The 22,757-nt window shown below is 42.1% G+C and overlaps 1 protein-coding gene across 2 annotated transcripts in view; it reads left to right on the forward strand.

The window, feature by feature from the left end:
• The first annotated feature begins 3,443 nt into the window (after positions 1–3,443).
• The window catches only part of FARP2 (FERM, ARH/RhoGEF and pleckstrin domain protein 2), an 83,348-nt gene continuing 64,034 nt past the window's right edge, over positions 3,444–22,757 (forward strand). For both annotated transcript variants that reach the window (XM_075268952.1, XM_075268953.1), the window contains exons 1-2: positions 3,444–3,526; positions 20,619–20,837. In XM_075268952.1, coding sequence (XP_075125053.1) covers positions 20,634–20,837 — 204 coding nt within the window. In that variant the 5' untranslated portion in view covers positions 3,444–3,526; positions 20,619–20,633. The remainder of the gene's footprint in view (positions 3,527–20,618; positions 20,838–22,757) is intronic.

Raw genomic sequence — 22,757 nt, forward strand, 5'->3', positions numbered from 1 at the left:
ATAGTTAATACACCCGATTGCGCAATAGGCTACTTTTCGTCACAATAGCGCACATACGTTTGTGCCAGGACCCCCACAAAACCCAAACTCACACCACCATCTCTGCAATCTCACACACTTTGGACCATAGCAAGCCACAAAATTCATATTGCCCTCTACAGCCTCGCTCCTAACCCCACACAATCACATATACATATACTTTACCACTTTGCCCCTCACCTTAACGATACTCCAGGAGGCTCTCTTTAACGCTCCGGAGCAGCCATGTTTGCCGACCCCCACCGCTCTGACAATCCGCGACACCCCCCACCCATGTCAATACCCCTAGGCGGTCTAATAAATGCAAAAAAAAAAAGTTTCAAAAAAAGTGAAAAAAAAAACCCAACAAATAAAAAGGATTAAAAATTCAAATCACCCCCCTTTCCCTAGAACACATATAAAAGTAGTTAAAAACTGTGAAACACATACATGTTAGGTATCCCCGCGTCCGAAATCGCACGCTCTACAAAGATATACAATATTTTTCCTGTTCGGCAAACGCCGTGGAGGGAAAAATGGTCAAAATTGCCAAACCGCCATTTTTTTCCCTGTTTTGATTCTGATACAAATTTGAATACAAAGTGATCAAAGCAATAACATTTCCCGAAAATGGTAGAACTACAAAGTACACCCGTTCCCGCAAAAAAAGACGCCCTATACATCCCCGTACACGGACGTATAAAAAAGTTACGGCTGTCGGAATATGATGACTTTTCAAAAAAAAATTTTTTAACAGTTTTGGATTTTTTTAAGGGGTCAAAATGTAAATAAAACCATATAAATTTGGTATCCCCGGCATCGTAACGAAACACAGAATACAGGGGACATGTCATTTTGGTTGCACAGTGAACGCCGTAACACCAAAGCCCGTAAGAAAGTCACAGAAATGCATTTTTTCTTCAAATCCACCCCATTCTGAATTTTTCCCCTGCTTCCCAGTACATTATATAGAATAAATAATGGTGGCATCATGAAGAACAATTTGTCCCAGAAAAAGTAAGACCTCATATGACTCTGGGAGCGGAGAAATAAAAAAGTTATGGGGTTTAGAAGGAGGGGAGTCAAAAACGAAAAACGAAAATCAAAAAATGCCATCGGCAGGAAAGGGTTAACTTCAAATACTTCCGTCCCAAAGTCACTATGTAAAGTTTCTCACAACACCGTATAGCAGCTCAAATACAAATTAACTTCAACACAAAAGTCTCACGTATTCTCTGAATTACAGCAAAAACAAGATACAAAGTTACATTTCATATCCCATCCCTTATACACAGTACGAAAACCTTACCCGCGCCTGCATATACCCACTTCTACAATCACCGCAGACGAAGTCGCGGGTACCAGCTAGTATGAATATAAACGGACTTATTCAAAATCTACTGAGGCAATCTACATACTAAAGGTAGGTGTGGAATAGCCTTTCTAAAGGCTATGCAAGGATGTGATTAGTTAAAAATGACTTTTTCCAATGATAGAGCCCCTTTAAGCCAAGTTCACATCTGCATCGGAGTCTTTCTCTGCCGTTGAAACTGACAGAAATTGACAGAGAGAAAAGTCCTGCACAGAGGACCCCATAACTATGAAAATACTGGACCCCATTATAGACCATGGCATCCGCGGGTAACCACTGTTTTAACAGTATGGCTCAGCACCATTTCCTCAGCGGTTGTGCCTGCTACTATTCCACACCGCTGTTTTTCATGTTGTCTACCCTACTTACCCGTTTTCCTCATTTCACCTATGGCAATACAAATGTCTGATGAAGATCCTTATAGGATCGATCATAGTACCCTTTTAAATTTGGGTGTCTTCTGCTGGAGTCTTAGTGTATTAGAGCCTGGGCGTAGCAGAGGATCCTCTGGTTCGTTGGAGGGCCAGTCTGACAGTTCCACGTGGTCAATAATGAAGTGGGCAGTGACTGACTTCACATTATCTTGTATGGATGTCACTGCTGGAAGAAAGGATATAAAGACTGCTGCCTCCATTTCCAGTGGCAGTAGCTCCAGTCTTTTGTATACAGGTCACCTAGCTAACATCACTAGTGAACGTCCTGTTTCTGCTAGGGGACTGCTGCGGCCAAGCACAAACCTCAGCACATGCCATTTGTGAAGATGTGACTGCTGAGGGTTGTGCTTGGCTGCAGCCGATACCTGGCACAAACAACTCAAGGACCTGTATATAGATGAACAAAGCTGCTGGTGCTATGCCTCCAACTGACCCAGAATTCGGGTGCTGTCCCAGTTGGCGGGAGGTATTCCCTGACTTCAACTCATCTCATCTCTGGAGGACGCAGACAGCTCGGCCTGTGCCGCATGTCTTGGGAGCAGGAGACAAAATGTAGTGCCATCACTTCCAGTCTGTCTTCTGCTCTGTGAGGCTGCCAGCAGTAGACTTAGGGAAGGACTGTGGGGGGAACAAGGACATGTATTAGTTGTTTGTTTTTTGATGCATTCTACTGTAAGGCACCAGGAGGAGATGCATACTATGGGGATATAGTCAGGGGGACATTATAATATTGGGGCCGCCATGAGGGCGGCATTATATCACAGCTTACCTTCCAACTGTCTTGGATTCAGCAGCATTGCCCCAGATTCTGGGTCAGGTTGGCAGGGGTTATACCTCACCATTTGGCCCTTATCTCTGTTTCTGGACACTAGGCACAATGTAGTGACCTTACTTACATCGGGCCTGCGAGGTGAGTATTTGTGTTTTTCTGTTTATTTGATGCTCGGAGTCACAGGAGAGGGTCATTATATAATTTGGGGCCAGCTGGAAAGTAACATTGAACTGTGGGGGCTACTGGAGGGGGACATTATAATATGGGGGCATAGTGTGTCAGGCCCACTATAAGGGTTGGGCAGTACGACACTGCTGGAAGACCTAGGGAGAGGCGAGTAATGTTTTTTATGTTTCTAGGCCCCGCAGCAGTATTATTAAATAATTATACACCAGATTAATCATTTAATGGAAATAATATTGGGCACATCACACATATCATATAATATCATAAATGTCCAAGGACAAGATCACACTTTGGAATGAATTCAGTATCACATGTTCTTACACACAGTGTCTCATGCTTTCATCAGTACATGTGTTTGCTTTGCCCTCTACAAATATGGCTCCCAGCGTTCCCTTACTGTTTACCTCCTATCACTAGGCGACCTGCTCGCCTAACCAATCAAAACTCGGTGACGACTCATTGCCGAGACTTCAACCAATAGCAACAGTTCCTTAAAGTTACAGCAGTGACGTCATGAGGACCTCTCGCTCCTCCTCTTCGGTGATTGGATAGCCTGTCAATCACGTTGTGTGGACCGCCCACTTCAGGACGAGCATGCCTCAGTGGAGAGATGGCGCTGTAGCCCCGCCCCTTTGTAGCAATGGGCGCCGCCCGTCAGCAGGGTGAAGTGGCCAATCCTGAGTTTAACCGTTAGTGTCGGTTGGAGTTTCGGTGTAGAGCGGCGGTGGTCTCCCGGGAGCCCAGGTAGGTGGGGTTATAGGTCGCTAGACTTGTTTGGTATGCTAAGGGTAACGGGCTGGTAAGTGCATGATAAAGTTATGGCTAATGTCCCCGGCTATAGGGCAGTGTCCCAGTATAGCACCAGTACCTGCTATGGGGTGACCAGTGCACAGCCGCCTAGGTCATATGCATACTATATACATATACTTGCCTAGAGGTATACAGCACCCTGCACAGCCGCCTAGGATATATATACATATACCTGCCTAGAGGTATACAGCACCCTGCACAGCCGCCTAGGTCATATACATACTATATACATATACCTGCCTAGAGGTATACAGCACCCTGCACAGCTGCATAGGTCATATACATACTATATACATATACCTGCCTATAGGTCATATGCACACTATATACATATACCTGCCTAGAGGTATACAGCACCCTGCACAGCCGCCTAGGTCATATGCATACTATATACATATCCCTGCCTAGGTCATATACATACTATATACATATCCCTGCCTAGGTCATATACATACTATATACATATCCCTGCCTAGGTCATATACATACTATATACATATCCCTGCCTAGGTCATATACATACTATATACATATCCCTGCCTAGGTCATATACATACTATATACATATCCCTGCCTAGGTCATATACATACTATATACATATCCCTGCCTAGGTCATATACATACTATATACATATCCCTGCCTAGGTCATATACATACTATATACATATCCCTGCCTAGGTCATATACATACTATATACATATCCCTGCCTAGGTCATATACATACTATATACATATCCCTGCCTAGGTCATATACATACTATATACATATCCCTGCCTAGGTCATATACATACTATATACATATCCCTGCCTAGGTCATATACATACTATATACATATCCCTGCCTAGGTCATATACATACTATATACATATCCCTGCCTAGGTCATATACATACTATATACATATCCCTGCCTAGGTCATATACATACTATATACATATCCCTGCCTAGGTCATATACATACTATATACATATCCCTGCCTAGGTCATATACATACTATATACATATCCCTGCCTAGGTCATATACATACTATATACATATCCCTGCCTAGGTCATATACATACTATATACATATCCCTGCCTAGGTCATATACATACTATATACATATCCCTGCCTAGGTCATATACATACTATATACATATCCCTGCCTAGGTCATATACATACTATATACATATCCCTGCCTAGGTCATATACATACTATATACATATCCCTGCCTAGGTCATATACATACTATATACATATCCCTGCCTAGGTCATATACATACTATATACATATCCCTGCCTAGGTCATATACATACTATATACATATCCCTGCCTAGGTCATATACATACTATATACATATCCCTGCCTAGGTCATATACATACTATATACATATCCCTGCCTAGGTCATATACATACTATATACATATCCCTGCCTAGGTCATATACATACTATATACATATCCCTGCCTAGGTCATATACATACTATATACATATCCCTGCCTAGGTCATATACATACTATATACATATCCCTGCCTAGGTCATATACATACTATATACATATCCCTGCCTAGGTCATATACATACTATATACATATCCCTGCCTAGGTCATATACATACTATATACATATCCCTGCCTAGGTCATATACATACTATATACATATCCCTGCCTAGGTCATATACATACTATATACATATCCCTGCCTAGGTCATATACATACTATATACATATCCCTGCCTAGGTCATATACATACTATATACATATCCCTGCCTAGGTCATATACATACTATATACATATCCCTGCCTAGGTCATATACATACTATATACATATCCCTGCCTAGGTCATATACATACTATATACATATCCCTGCCTAGGTCATATACATACTATATACATATCCCTGCCTAGGTCATATACATACTATATACATATCCCTGCCTAGGTCATATACATACTATATACATATCCCTGCCTAGGTCATATACATACTATATACATATCCCTGCCTAGGTCATATACATACTATATACATATCCCTGCCTAGGTCATATACATACTATATACATATCCCTGCCTAGGTCATATACATACTATATACATATCCCTGCCTAGGTCATATACATACTATATACATATCCCTGCCTAGGTCATATACATACTATATACATATCCCTGCCTAGGTCATATACATACTATATACATATCCCTGCCTAGGTCATATACATACTATATACATATCCCTGCCTAGGTCATATACATACTATATACATATCCCTGCCTAGGTCATATACATACTATATACATATCCCTGCCTAGGTCATATACATACTATATACATATCCCTGCCTAGGTCATATACATACTATATACATATCCCTGCCTAGGTCATATACATACTATATACATATCCCTGCCTAGGTCATATACATACTATATACATATCCCTGCCTAGGTCATATACATACTATATACATATCCCTGCCTAGGTCATATACATATCCCTGCCTAGAGGTATACAGCACCCTGCACAGCCGCCTAGGTCATATGCATACTATATGCATAGACCTGCCTAGAGGTATACAGCACCCTGCACAGCCGCCTAGGTCATATGCATACTATATGCATAGACCTGCCTAGAGGTATACAGCACCCTGCACAGCCGCCTAGGTCATATGCATACTATATGCATAGACCTGCCTAGAGGTATACAGCACCCTGCACAGCCGCCTAGGTCATATGCATACTATATGCATAGACCTGCCTAGAGGTATACAGCACCCTGCACAGCCGCCTAGGTCATATGCATACTATATGCATAGACCTGCCTAGAGGTATACAGCACCCTGCACAGCCGCCTAGGTCATATGCATACTATATGCATAGACCTGCCTAGAGGTATACAGCACCCTGCACAGCCGCCTAGGTCATATGCATACTATATGCATAGACCTGCCTAGAGGTATACAGCACCCTGCACAGCCGCCTAGGTCATATGCATACTATATGCATAGACCTGCCTAGAGGTATACAGCACCCTGCACAGCCGCCTAGGTCATATGCATACTATATGCATAGACCTGCCTAGAGGTATACAGCACCCTGCACAGCCGCCTAGGTCATATGCATACTATATGCATAGACCTGCCTAGAGGTATACAGCACCCTGCACAGCCGCCTAGGTCATATGCATACTATATGCATAGACCTGCCTAGAGGTATACAGCACCCTGCACAGCCGCCTAGGTCATATGCATACTATATGCATAGACCTGCCTAGAGGTATACAGCACCCTGCACAGCCGCCTAGGTCATATGCATACTATATGCATAGACCTGCCTAGAGGTATACAGCACCCTGCACAGCCGCCTAGGTCATATGCATACTATATGCATAGACCTGCCTAGAGGTATACAGCACCCTGCACAGCCGCCTAGGTCATATGCATACTATATGCATAGACCTGCCTAGAGGTATACAGCACCCTGCACAGCCGCCTAGGTCATATGCATACTATATGCATAGACCTGCCTAGAGGTATACAGCACCCTGCACAGCCGCCTAGGTCATATGCATACTATATGCATAGACCTGCCTAGAGGTATACAGCACCCTGCACAGCCGCCTAGGTCATATGCATACTATATGCATAGACCTGCCTAGAGGTATACAGCACCCTGCACAGCCGCCTAGGTCATATGCATACTATATGCATAGACCTGCCTAGAGGTATACAGCACCCTGCACAGCCGCCTAGGTCATATGCATACTATATGCATAGACCTGCCTAGAGGTATACAGCACCCTGCACAGCCGCCTAGGTCATATGCATACTATATGCATAGACCTGCCTAGAGGTATACAGCACCCTGCACAGCCGCCTAGGTCATATGCATACTATATGCATAGACCTGCCTAGAGGTATACAGCACCCTGCACAGCCGCCTAGGTCATATGCATACTATATGCATAGACCTGCCTAGAGGTATACAGCACCCTGCACAGCCGCCTAGGTCATATGCATACTATATGCATAGACCTGCCTAGGTCATATACATACTATATACATATACCTGCCTAGGTCATATACATACTATATACATATACCTGCCTAGGTCATATACATACTATATACATATACCTGCCTAGGTCATATACATACTATATACATATCCCTGCCTAGGTCATATACATACTATATACATATCCCTGCCTAGGTCATATACATACTATATACATATCCCTGCCTAGGTCATATACATACTATATACATATACCTGCCTAGGTCATATACATACTATATACATATACCTGCCTAGAGGTATACAGCACCCTGCACAGCCACCTAGGATATATATACATATACCTGCCTAGAGGTATACAGCACCCTGCACAGCCGCCTAGGTCATATACATACTATATACATATACCTGCCTAGAGGTATACAGCACCCTGCACAGCCACCTAGGATATATATACATATACCTGCCTAGAGGTATACAGCACCCTGCACAGCCGCCTAGGTCATATACATACTATATACATATACCTGCCTAGAGGTATACAGCACCCTGCACAGCCATAGAGCAGGACACTCATAAATAAGTATCTTTAACCCCTACATACCTGGACACTAGTAAGTAAATTCTGCAAAGGTCAGAGACAAATTATGTTTCATGACTAATGAATGTTTGGGCCGTCTTCCATAACATAGATGAAATCCACGCTGTCGCCATCTTCTCTACGTCCTCTATCAGATTTTCACTTTTTTTGTGATTGTTTGTGAGGAACGATCAGATGATCAATAGACGGGTGTAATGTTATCGTCCTAGTTCCCTATGTGGGCTGTGCTTATATTTGGTTGTACTGACTTCTGTATGACTTTCCTTGGGATACGGATACTTACATTGCAAGACACATCCCTTGTGGATATTGAGCTGTGATGCAGATGTCATGGATGTGGATTTTTCTGACAGAGTTCACATTTAGTAATGTATAGGATCTGTGATGCTGTCACTTTGGGTCAGACCAGATCTTGCAGCCACAATACAGGCGCATACATGCACCTATATTCTGCTTGTCTGTATCTGGCCATATAGGGTTTGAAACAAATAGTTCACCAAGTAGTCTCCGCTGTGGGACATCTGCATCACTTGTCTCATGTTGGACTTCTTTTTGGAATATGTTTTCTGCACATCACCCAGTCAGGACATACTGAGATGTTTGTGTACATGACAGGGCGATAGTGTGGCCATGTTTTTCACATGTAGAGCCTTCAAGGAACAAGTTGGATTGTTATTCTGTTGCCTATAAGATGGTCCAGCAATGTCGCTTGCTATCCCAGTGTTTATGCCTGTCTCCTGCCAGCAGTCCATTACCTTGAAGGAATTTTAGTCTGGCTTTATTTACTCTGGACACAAGCTGTAGCTATTTATGCCAGGGGATATTTTGAGGTTTGGGTTGTATACAGACAGATTGTAAATACCACAAGTCATGCCAAATAGCTACCCAGGAGATTATCTGAGGATCTTGTAAGGACTGTCTGCATTCAGAGCAACATCTTAGTGATTAAGGCTGCCCCTCCCCAGTAACTTAACCTTGTGCTTTGGCACACTATGAATTGTGCAACATTTACTCCAAGCAGGGACTTACATCACTCATGCACATGGTTGGCAACAAATTCTTTATAGCCCTGTGCACATGAAGGTGCTCACCTTGTTGGGGAGAGTTGGGGCACCCCCTAATACACATTAGATTGTTAGCAGGTCAGTCTAATATGTGTGCCCTCCTCTTCATATCTGCCTGTAGTATATTGGATCAACATGCAAGCAAAGTTGTGGTATATATATATATATATATATATATATATATATATATATAAAAAGCTCTTGAGTACTAGTCCCATGATGACTATAATTCTACCTCCTAATATGCCTGTGATTTTGTCACTGTGTAGCGCAGATCTTCCAATCTATTTACAGTTGTAAGGCACTATACACACTTGCATCAGGTTCCATTATGTTTACATTGCATTCTGACAGGGAGGTTGGGTCTACTCTGGTAAAAAATAACTGCATGGAGTCTTACCGTACTGCTGTTCTACAGTTTCACAGCAAATGTTATGTGATGAAGCTTTGCATTTGTAGAACAGCTCCCTCGTATTGCACTAAGCATAGTACAGCAGTGACTGGGAGCTGGTGTACATTGGCCTGGCCACAACCTTCTATTTCTTATTGATGACCCATGTTACAGGGTTTTTAATTTATGATCTACCCTTAGATCTTAAAATGAAGATTGGAGGGGGTTTGACGAGCAGGGCCCACCGGCCGATAAGTTGTTTGAAGAGGCCGCAGTGTTTGTGTGAGTGCTGCATCCTGGGAAATGGAAGCAGTGCTCAGGTCAAACTGCTGTCGCTTCAAACGGCTGATCTGCTGGGTTCCTCTGGTGTTGGACACCTACGGATTTTCATTTGATGAATTATCCTATAGCCTTCACACGATGTAATGCTCCGCTTATTTTGTCCATTTTATACGTGTACAAATATACGTGTAAAATGTAGTTAGCGCTTACGTGCGTATTTGAGCGCTCAAAAATATTCGCGTAAGCCATTGAACTCAGTGGATAACTACATTTTACACGTGTATTTTTATGTGTAAAATGGACAAAATGAGCGGAGCGTTTACATCGTGTGAAGGCTCCCAAGAAGTCATCAATTACTAAGTCCTTGAAAAACCTTTATGACCCATGCACACACTTGTGATTTCCACGGCTCCATGTGTAGGCCAATGGCTTGTCACACAAAATTCAGGACAGATTGCTGGCCCAAATGAATGGTGCTGGTGCATGGGCGGCACTTGGATGACATCAGTCACTGCTGACGTCACGCACATGTCGTGTGCTTCAGGTCTAAAGGATAGGTGATCTTTAGCCAGGATAACCTTATACTGAGGCCACATGAGGATTGAGCAGAAGGGAGAAGTATAAGAATTTCCTACATGTTCCCTATTCCTTTTGAAGTCACTTTTCACTTTGACTCAAAACAGTGCTGCAAAATCGGCAGCCAAAAGTGCAGCTTTTCCACAACGTGACCTCAGCCTTATTCATAGTCTGTCACCAGGGTCAAGCATATTAAACCAGTAACCCAGTTATATAGCTCAGTCGTCTGAATGGAACACCTTTTCCGCCTTGAAAAGTCGTACCTCCATTGCTGAGATAATCAATTATTTCACCATACACAATTGAACAGCCGGGATCACTGAGGGCGGCTCTGGTTGCTCTAAACAGCTTCACTCCACGTTACTCTAAGGGTGCATTCACACAGAGGAAAATGGTGAGGAATTTGGTGTGGAATTTCAGCTAGCAGAAAAAGGAACCCATTGAAGTCAATGAGAGGCTTTTTTTTTTTTCAGCGCTGAAATTTCACACCAAATTCCTCACCATTTTCCTCTGTGTGAATGCTCCCTAATACACCCTCTTTCCTCCCTTCTTTGAGTAACCGAGCCTGGGAGCTGTGCTGAAATCTAGCCTGCCCCTGTGTTTTTGTGTTTAAGCCAACATATTGGGGCAATGCAGGGCATAGCAATTTGGAGTAACGGAACTGCTTTTGCATATTATGAATAAATGAATATCTCAGCAATGGAGGTATGATATTTAGGTGAGCTGAACTGTCTAACTGTGCTCTTGGTTCATTATACTTCACCCTGGTGACAGGTTTCCATCCAAGTGCACCTAAACCTTCTGACAACTATTTCATCTTCTGGCAATTTGTTTCATCAATAACGGATTGTGACTCCTTTCTGTGAAATCCTGCACTGAAATCATTTTGGTGTTTTGGGAGGCAATTTTTGAGGTGGTTTCCACCTTAAAATCTACCTACAAAAAACTGTGTCTGAACATAACCTTATTAGTAACAGAAATCTTCATTCATTTTAAGGCACAGTTCACATCTGTGCATGAGTTTCTGTTTGGGGTCCACTTGGGGACCTCCACAAACAGAAACTTAATCTGCATAAAAAAGCGGTTACATTAGGAGACTTCAGACCCCATAGACTATAATGGGGTCCGTGTGATTTCCACACAAAAAATGTGGAGAGAAAAGTGCTGACTGACTGACTATGCTCTCTCCTCATTTTTCATGCGGAGGGGGGAACAGAATCCCCGAATTCAGATGTGAATCGGGCCTGATTTTGAATTCTGGTGTAATACAGAGAAGCTGTGACTGGAGGTGAGTGCTCACGTCTCATTATAAGATGTAGATCATTGCTCTGGTGTCATATGAAAGACGAGATTCTCCAGTTGAAAACCCATTGAGGGTTGGTATATTTTTATCCAGCTGCGCCCAATCCCCAACTGTGTTCTCCACTGGGAATATCGCCAGAAATTCTAGAAGTCCAACTACAAACTTGGTGTTGTATGAGAAAATGGGAATCTCATCTTTCATATGACACCAGAGTCACGTTCTAAGTTTTATAGTGCCTGATATATAAGTGGCCCTGCACAAGGCTGTTTTCTTTATGTAGTTCGTGTGTGGACTATATTTCCTAAACTGGGCTCGGTTGTGTGTGTAGAATTCACTGCATCATAGTTATAATGTCGTGAGCTTCCAAGCTGCCCAATGGCTACTGTACTGAACTTGCTTCTTTATGTCAGGCTAGTACAGGAGCGATCAGGCCATTGGGGAGCTCAATGCATGATAACTGACTACCCACATGATTGAGTTCAGTCCGGAAAATACGGATCAGACATGGACCATGTTTTTCAGACGGAGTGCATAGTCTCTTAGTATTTGACGTTACCCCCTTCCATCTTCCCTCTGTTACAGTCATACTCTGTTGTACTGACAGCAGTAAGGATTTCTGCTGTAAGCAATAGGGGTAAGAATACATGGGGGACAGAGAGTGCAGTACAGTATAGGATTTCAAGGATAGGAGAATGTGTTGATAAAGTATATTACTAAATGTATTAATGGCACAAATATTGCCAGAAAATTAAAAGTTTTGGTACACTTTAATATGCAATGGGGATGACGATGGCGACAACTCTGTGTAATTCATAGTAATGTTGCGCCTACTGGGCTTTCTTTTTGTGCTTGTGAATGGTCGAGTGGTTATATTCGATTTCTTAGCATGAGGTCATGGGGATCTAGTGTCATGCACCACCATCAGTCTGTGTCCTGGGTATAAATACATGTATCTGACTATATTTAGGCAGTATGTTCTTTGGAAAGAAGTAAAAATTCCTGTCTAGATCTATTTATTATGTCTAGAGAACAGTCATCTGCTCCGAGGACTCATGGAAGTGGTCGCCTTGGACTGCTCAGACTTTTGTCCTTTGGTGAGTGGAATACTAGATGGCTAGTAGTTATTTATTATCGGCTATTTATGACTCTTTTGGGATTGGTTGTGTTCACACTCTGCATTTTTGCTTACAGCTTCCCCTGAAAGGTGGAGCATCCGATGTAATAAATGCCATTGACTTTGGTAGCAGATTGTTCACATTTTGCTTTTGAAGTTCTGCTAACAGGGTTATGTGGGGTAATTTGCTGCGTATAGGTATAGACTTCTTCACACCTATATACAGTAAGAAAACATTATAGAGTACGGACAGGGTCATAATCCATGTAACCCATGGCATAGAAATATCAGTCTGAGGGTGTCCCTGAATTCTTAGAAATTCTTTAGAAATCTTGATGGTTGCCACCAGCAGTGACCATTTGCAGTCCAGTTTGTGGCTGGCTTCTAACCGGTTAGAGATGGCATCTAAATTTGTGTCAGATTTGTTTGTCGAGGCCTGAAATACTCAGCAGAGCTGTTGTCAGTGGTCGGATCCTTACCTGGTCTGCAGTGGTGCAAGGTAACCGTGCAGGAACCTCACACTGCGACTGCTGGTGTAGGCTACATTGCCTGTATTTGGTGTATACTTCAGGAAAGCATATGCCAAACATAGCTGTAGGCCTCCATTCACATTATGACTACTGTTAATCACTGGAGAAAATGGTCAAATACAACCCCTTGACTGTTGCCTTTTCTCTATGCACGAGCAAGCAACTTGACCAATCTGGGCCAAATTTGGCACTTCTGAAGATTTTAGACTGTATTTCAGCTTACTAATGGTCTACCATTGTCAATATGTTCACTAAAACGAAGAAGACCCCAGGTTTCCACATAAAGAGCATCCTTCCTTATCATACCAGATGACCCGTATTACTGTGTAAGCGGCCGTTTTTCTTGTGAATGCGGGCATGCACAGTCAGCTCTGCCCGAGGCATTTAAGACTTGGCCTAAAGATTTTATTTTTTTGCAAATGCAAGTACTGATGGCTATAAAACAGGGCATCTTGCACGTTTTGGACATTTTTGTTTAGTTTTTTTCCTGTGGGAAAATGTCTGCGATTACGCCATACCTTGTGCGTTACCGTACTTTATTTCTGGTATCGGGCTCTATGAATAAAGCCCATTTGTGTATTATCCCCCTCCTCTACACTGGAGTTATCTGATGTTGGATATTCCCTGCAGTGAACTATGAAATGAGTCAGCGGGACATGTGAGTATTACCTGCAGTATGCCTGCGCTGCCCTTACATGTTCTGTATTGGAAAAGGTAAAACCCAACAGTATTGCCTGGAGACGATCCGCGCACCACTTTCCTTTGGCTTACATACATGTCCTGGTTTGTTGTGTTCAGTCTTACATAAGTAATACTTTCTCGTGGGAAACTAACTTGCATGTGATAAATCACCATTTAGATCTCCTGTACTTTAGAACCTTTTGGTAAAACCTCATATTTTATGCCATACAAATTTCATGTGTATATGTAGTATTTCTGAATTCTTTGCGTTTATGGCTTTTATTCCTTTTATTTTATTTTTTGGAGTTGGTGGAAAAATTGATCTAGCATGTTGCTAAAGGATGTAACTTCTGGCAGATAATCTCGGAAACACCAGCGTCATTTTACTTGATGGGATACTGTCAGTAGAACCCAGCATAGCAACTCGGCCCCGCAGATATAGGTTCAGACTCCATTCACACTTCTGTTGGTGACCATCAGCAGTTATTGTCCGTTACAAGATTTTAGCAATGAACACTAGCTGAGCTGTCAGAAATCGATTCAAATTTCCATTCATTTCAATGGGGTTTTATATTGTGTCCGTTTACACCCAATTCGTCAGAAGTCTGGGGGTCTTTTACCAGCGGACAAAAAAATCTTACATGCAGAAGTTTTGCGTCCTTTAGAAAAAACGGACGACAAGTGTCCGTAATTTATTTTTTTTTTAACATTGAAGTGTATGGGCAACGGACTTCTAACTTAGGCCCTATGTACATGACTGCAACTGTGCTATTTTCTTTTTTTTTTTTTTTTTTCTTTATAAATTTATAGCACTCGGACTCATTCACCCCATGCACATGGCCAACCATGTATTATGTGGGGGTTCTGAGGCCAGGCCAGAAAACTCAAGATAGGCCCTATTTCTCTCTGCCCCCCCCCAGAGGATAAGAAGATTAGAAAACTCCTCCAAAAAATGCTTGACTATTGTGGAGGTTTTTGCAGTCATCTCGTAGATGATCAGTCAGCATTGAGGGGTTTATGGAGTTGGCACTTATCCCCAGGGTAGGTGATAAGTCTCTAATGGCAGGAAGCCCCACCATTGGGATGCCTAAAAACCATGAGAATGAAGGTCCCACCAGTATGAATGGAGGAGAAGTTGTGCATTGGTTTTATTATGGTTGTACCATTAAAGTAACTTACGGTAGCCCCTATCCATAGGATAGGTAATAGGTGTCAGAACACTGCAGATTCAACCGATGGGATCCCCAGTGATCAGGAAGATGGGACTGAAAATGTGCCTCTATATACTCCACGTGAATGAAACGCCAGTGTACTTTCGTGGCCAACACTGCATTCAGTGCTGTGGGGCTGTTGAGTGTGCAGTATATGGCAGCCACATAGAAGTGAATGGAGCACTAGTCATGCAAGCACCCTGGCGTTTCAGGCACAGGAAAATGGCAGGGGAACTTTTAGTCCTGTGTTCTCCTGTTTACTGGGGGTCCCAGTAAGTACTAGCCCTCCACATTCAGACATTGTGTATTTGTGGCCAGGCCCGGTACTGCAAATCACCTTCTGGGGGTTTGAGTGTCAGCCCCTCACTGATCTTATATTTATGACCTTTCCTTAGTATAAGACATCAGTAATTTTAGCCCAGAAAACTCCTTTTTAGGCCTGGTTCACATCTGTGTTTGGGTTTCCATTTAGGGGGTCTCCTTGGGGTGCCCAGAATGGAAACCCAATCGTTTTTTTTTTTTTTTTTTTTTTTTTTTTTAAGTGGGTTACCTGTGCACCCTTTATACTATAATGGGGTTTATCTGGTTTCTGCTTGGTTTCCGCCCGAAGAGGGTGAAAAATGCGGAGAGCAGAACAGAGAGCCAATGCTGGTGTGAGCTGAGCCTCAGATAATTTTGTTAGAAATGATCTGTAAGTATTAGATTATTACAAAAATATCTATTGACCGCTCGCTATCCTCTAATCTAGCGATAACCTATTCATTAGAGAAAAATCTTTCTTTACTTAAAATATATATTTAAACAAAAAACTGAAAATGTAATGTTAAATGTTCAGTGGTTTTCTTTTCACTCGCACAATCCATAAAGAGAAGAACGTTAGATGTATATTATTGATAATCCAGTTCCGAGAAGATCATGGGCCTCATGTATCAGATGTACAAGTGGGTGTCAGCTGGTTGTACAGATCTTATAATAACTCCTCACAAAGTAATGCCATGATTTATCTGGGATTTGGGTTTTATATCTATTATTTGGTGAAGGCTATATACAATGGCGGTGCTATATACAATAGCTTGGGTATATACAATGGCGTGGCTATATACAATGGAGGTGCTATATACAATGGCTCAGGTATATACAATGGCGTGGCTATGTACAATGGCGGTGCTATATACAATGGCTCAGGTATATACAATGGCGTTGCTATATACAATGGCTCGGGCTCAGATCACCAGTCATTTCTGTAGGATTGACCCGGTAATTAACCCTAATCACTGCTGATGAGTAAGGAGCTGATAATCCGTCATCATTACAGCAATTGTAAGGATTCCTAAAGCCTAATCCTGCTGCGATGGGAAATGACGGAGCACTTGGTAAGTATGCCTAGTATATGTTGTATTTACAAGAGAAATTATTTTTTTTTATTGTATTAAAAAAAAAAAAAATTAATCTAGGTTCACACTACTGTTATTAAAAGTCCATTGCTCTTATCCCTCACAAGTGTTCATCAGTTTTCACCCCATTCTTAAAAAAAAACATTAAAAGAAACCTCCCGTTACAAAGTAAGCATTACTGCCTGATGCTGTCATTCTATGACTATACAAACAGTAGTGTTGCTGCTGTAGCTTATAAAAAAAACATTAAAACTTGTTTCTCTAAAGTTCACACGGGGGCAAAGAGGCTGATTTTGACAGTGGATTTCACTTCAAAATCAGCCCCTGTACAATGGAGCCCTATGTGAACAGCTAGCTTTTTTTTTTTTTTCTGCTAGCAGAAAAAGAAGCGACATGACCTTTCTTCAGGCGTTTTCCGCCTGAAGAAAGCAATAGAAGTGAATGGGATGCGAAAACCGCACATTCTTTTCTGTGCGTTTTTTTTTTTTTGCAGAAATAGGCAACTTTTTTTTTTGCAAGAAAACGCTAGTTTTTTTCAGTCCATTCACTTTATGGGAGGGGAAAACAGCCTGGCTTTTTTTGGAAGCTGTTTTTTTTAAAAAAAAAAAAAAAAAAGCTCCAAAAAAAAAAAGCTTGGCGAGGTAAAAAAAAAAAGCTTCCTAATTAGGAAGTGTTTTTGTTTTTTTTTCAGGACCAAAATAAGCCAGGAGTTTTTTACGTGTGAACTAGCAATTTACTTTTCTTTTAGAACTTTTATTTTTTAGTGTTTTATGTTAGTTTTGCAGTTGTCTTATCTTACTACGATCATGTGTTGGGGAATTAGAATCTATGAATCCCATTCACACATCTACAGCTCCACCTTGGCGTATGTATACACAGAAAGCTGTCCGTGTGTGGCCGAGGTACTCAGGACTCTCACCTACTCTCCTAGGAGTCCTGTCAGGATTTACTGTTTTTTTTTACTCAGCTATATATCACAAAGCTCAGCTTCTCTCAATATCATATAAATCTATATATCACAAAGCTCAGCTTCTCTCCCTCTGACACATCCTGCAGAAATCTGAAAGGTTCACTGTAAGGGTTCAAAACCCTGACCAAAAACTGTGTGTGACCTTACCTTAAGGTGTCTTGGTGACCTGATATGATGCAGATTGTACAGTACTGTACTTCAGAGCCCCTTTATATGAATGGAGGCTGCAGAGTCACATAGTGTAGGAAGGTGACATTGTCAGTATGTATCATATGAAGCTATTGAGAAGGTTAGTGAATGTACAGTCTGTGTTTAGGACATGTCTGGGCACCACATATCTACCTCACCCAGCACCGCAACGCTTGATAGAATGAACTTTGTGCATAGTGTGAGGACAAGGTACAGCATATTATAACTATATTAGTCAGTGCAGATAAGACTCTATTGAGAATGTATTGATAGTAATCCTGGAATTCTGTACTTGCAAATAGAATATTCTATCATTCCTGTAGTATTTTCCATCAGGTGTGGTGTCCATGTACACTGGTATCCATTTTATACCTGTATAGTAAAGCTATACCACACTACACCTGGCATCATGTTGTGCAAAGATGTAAGCAAAAAAGCAGGGCTGTGGAGTTGGTGTTGGGGCCAATTTTTGGGTAGAGTCGGACTGGGGATGAGGTGAAGTTACCAACCCCAGCCTGAAAATAAATGTTATTGATCCTATCCTACTAATATTATAAAGATTGTGTTTGGATGTTTGTTCCTCAATCACAGCCAAACGGCTGAATGGATTTTGTTGAAATTTCACACACACAGACATATTGCCCAGGAAGGAAGGATAGGCTACTTTAAATGTGGGTCACTCACCCTAAATCGCCACAGTGACCCTCCAAAGAACCCTCTGGCTCTGCTGTACAAGCTGGCATTCCGCCAGCGCTGGTCTATCCACGCACCCCCAATTGGTGCATGGCAGGGTGTGGGTGGGCTATGGAGCCAGGGCGGCGGCACCATGCGTTGGGGGCTGAATATGGGTGTGCCGATCGAGCAAGGAAACAGTGAGGAAGATGGCGCCAGCCCACATGGTCCCTTCACCGCAGCTATCCCAGGCCGCCTACACAGTGTCACTTCGCGGACGGCTGAAGTGTGCCTCCGATGTGTGTGTGTGGTGGGGGAACTGAGTGTGCCTCCGATGTGGGGCCGAGCTTGCTATGGAGAGCCCTTGGATGAGACCTGGAGTGACATCTGAGTGCATTCTGTTATGCACTTACCTCTATGGAGGCATCGGATTCATTTTTTTTAGCGATGACTCGGGAAAGGACCTTCTCTGTTTTCAGCGGAAAGGAGCATTGGACACCCCCTCGGATGGCACACTCAGCTGTGTGCATAGAGACTTACTGCTTCTGTCCATCCATGGCTGTCGCCCATTTATGAATGAGTGGGAGTGAGGGCAGGATTTGGCTGTAGAAAAATAGAGAAGTTAGACTTGGTGGTTTGGTCTGCCAATTTCTCAGCCCTGAAGAAAACATGGTGAACAATTTAGATTTATGTAAAAATATTTCTAGTGGAATGACGTTTTTAGTGGTCGTAGGTTTTCTGTTATCTGAATGCAATCGACTAACACTGGGGAGTGACATGAGAGTGCATTACACGATACCTTCACATCTATGGTGCTTACGTATCCATTCTGTTCACAATAGGACCTGCTCTATAATCATCCATGTTATCAGAAGGGAATGAATGTCGAATCCTCATAGACGTGGATGCATACCGTGATAAACTCTGCCCTCAATTCACACACATTCGGTTATGTGCATGGGCCCTTATATTTCTCCCTTCTGTTAAATCCAATCCGCTCAATGTACAGTCTCATCCCTAAAGGGTTTTTGGGACTCAAGTATATGTAGACCATAAGTTTTTGATCTGTGGCATTCTGGTGCCTCTCTCAGAATAGGGCTGTTGGAAATGAACCTATGGATTGTCTGGCACTCGTCTAAAGCTTTTGTTATGAACAGAAGCCATGATGCAGGTATGAACACAGCCTTAGTGTTATCTGAGCCACTTGTTTCTCTCTTTGCTTCCCACTGCTGATTTTTCACTTGTTTTGTTTGGATAAAAAACTAGTAGTTTTGGTTAAACTGGTTTTGTCACTTGTAAGACTGGAGTTCCCTATTCTTCCCCGTCCATGTGTATAGACAAGTACTGCAGTAGGTTTTCTTCCTGTGTTCACATTCATTATCTATTCCTCACTAATTATATCCAGTAAAATATTTGCTGGCACCAATCTATACTTATCTTAGATATCATCTAGAGAACACATTCATTCAATGCAGAAAAAAAAATCTCTACTAGATATGAAATCTAAAGGGGCTCTATCATTGGGAAAAGTCATTGTTAACTAAGCACATCCTTGCATTGCCTTTAGCTATTCCACACCTACCTTTTGTATGTAAATCGCCTCAGTAGTTTTTGAATGAGTCTGTTTTTAGTCTTATGCTAATTATCCTTCTCCGTGCACACTGGCAGTGTCTTTAGCACTGGGTGGGAAGGTGCAGGTAAAAAGGAACGAAATTTTGACATAAAATGTGTAACTTGGGATGATATGTAACTACACCTTAGTTTTTAGTGGAGAGTATGGGTCCATGTATCAGCTGCATTATGAAACCTGCTGGTGAGTTGCAACCAAAACCCCCCCCAATTTTGAGTGTGTGTGTATGTATGTAGGTGGGGTGAGGGTTTAAAGCCATGGCAGAGGAACACCACAGCATATTTATTGTGTTTGTCCTCAGCCTAAAAATGTGCTGGTCAGAGGGTAAAGGAGCTAATGGCTTTTGTATTAAGTTTACTTTCACTTGAATGATTCTATTATTTGGTTTTTGTCATGTTCCAGAATACCTTTGCCGCAATGGGAGAAATAGAAGGTACATACCGTGTGTTGCAGACTCCAGGTGCCCGTCTAGGTACCCAAAGAACCACCGGAATTAGTACACTAGAGCCAGGACAGACCCTCAGCATGGCTTTCTCCTCTTCACCTACCAAGGCCACAAACCAGGACTTATGCTCCTCCGTATTACTTCTGGATGGTACTGTGCTTCCTGTCGAACTAGGGGTAAGTCTATCTGTAATATGTATTGTATAATGAAACAAGTGGAAGTCGTGTGTATCCATGTGCTCAGTGGGTATGTACGATGTATTTGTAAGATGCCATCACTTCATATTTTGGTTTGTTTTTGCCAAGGCATAGTCCTTGAGGTTATATACTCGCTTATGTATATTATTTGCCATTCTGTATGTTCTGCAGGTGAGTATTTCCAAAAGATATTAGATTTTTGTTGGATGTAATTTTTTTTTGTTTTGCTAGAATAAAATTTGTCTGCAGTGTCCGTTTCTACCTCAGTAAAGTAATGACTTATGTGAGCTGCATTACTATATGGGTATCTGTACATGTAGTGGCCTGAACAGTACTCTTCCATGGACGGTCAATAGAGAATGTTGCACATCAAGCAGATATTACCTGCAGCATCCTAGGCCACCACTTCTCATACATGTAGTGTCCCTGCCTGATAACCTGTCCACAATAAGGACATCAGAACTGGTTTCTGACAAGTCCCAGACCTTAGTAAGTTACTTTTAGGCTCCGTACCCACGGAGTAACACGCCGAGGATTAAAACACGTAAACATATGTCAGAGTGTGAATGCTCAAAACAGATCCCATTCACTTCAATGTGTGCCAGCTCACGCGCGCTACACATTGAAATCAATGGGTTAAAATGCCTCCCATTGATTTCAATGTGTAGCGCCCGTAAGCCAGCACACATTGAAGTGAATGGCGTCTGTTTTGAGCGCTCACACTCTGATACGTGTCTGGGCGGATCGTTACTCCGTGGGAACGGAGCCTTAGAGAATTGTGAGCTCTTCTTGGGACACTGTTGACAATATCCGCAAAGCTCTGTGGAATATGATGGCGCTATATAAGTAAGAAATTGGCCATTAATTAGCATTTATGGTTATTTTCACTGGTGACCTATCAAAACAAAAGACACAATCTCTAAAACTTTATATATTTTTTGGTTTGCAAAAATGTGTAACTTGTAACTGTCTAAAAACATAAATATGGTTATCTTAATGGAAACCTCTTTAATATAGATTATTGCCTCTTTCTTTCATGTATATCGTTTTATAGTAATTTTCTGTGCAATGCTGTCCTAGAGAGTTCTAGCGGTGACGTATGAGATGTTATACGTAGTAAACCTACAGATTCCTCACTAATCCTTTACCTGGCATAAGACAGGAAGGTTCTTCACTGCCAAATCTGTGCACGTTTGAAAGACTGCAAGTTTATTTGTAATCTGTATTGCTCAAGTAACACACCCTGCTTGCCGATATCTCCTGTCACACCCGCAGGAACAAGACAAGGGTACTTTGTTGGTTAAAGGTTAAGCCCGAGTTCCCATGTTGCGTCCAGGAGACAGTCTTGCTGTGGCTGCAGTAGTTTTACTTGCAGATTGTTGTGGTTTTCATTGTTAATGGTTTCCTGGTTTTGCCAGTAAAACTGATGATCACCCGAAAAACCACACTGATCTTAATCTGAAAACCACACTGATTTGCAGTAAAACCATATGTTGCCACAGCCTGTGAGCTTATACTAAGGATGTATTCATACATTGTGGCGGAATCGCACTCTTTCCATGGAAATTGATATGAATTGTTACATTAACATTTTTTCCTCTGATGGCAGAAAATAATCCTAAATTTTAGCCAATAAATTTACTGATGCGTTGGTTCAGATTAATAGCAATAATAATTTTTGGACATGACCAGCTTTCTGTTCAGTCTTTCGTGCATTGCTGATTGTCCTCAGGATTGGTGGGGATCCCACTTGTCTGATCCCCGATCATACAGTAATGACATAGCCTATCATTGGGTCGCATGCTGAGCACAGGTATACCTTGTGAAGTTCTGTAAACTGATACCGATGGGATGCTGATTTACATATGGGTTTTATAGCAGGTTTTATGTTATATATAT

The sequence above is a fragment of the Leptodactylus fuscus genome, chromosome 3 (assembly GCF_031893055.1).
Source record: "Leptodactylus fuscus isolate aLepFus1 chromosome 3, aLepFus1.hap2, whole genome shotgun sequence".
Lineage (NCBI taxonomy): Eukaryota > Metazoa > Chordata > Amphibia > Anura > Leptodactylidae > Leptodactylus > Leptodactylus fuscus.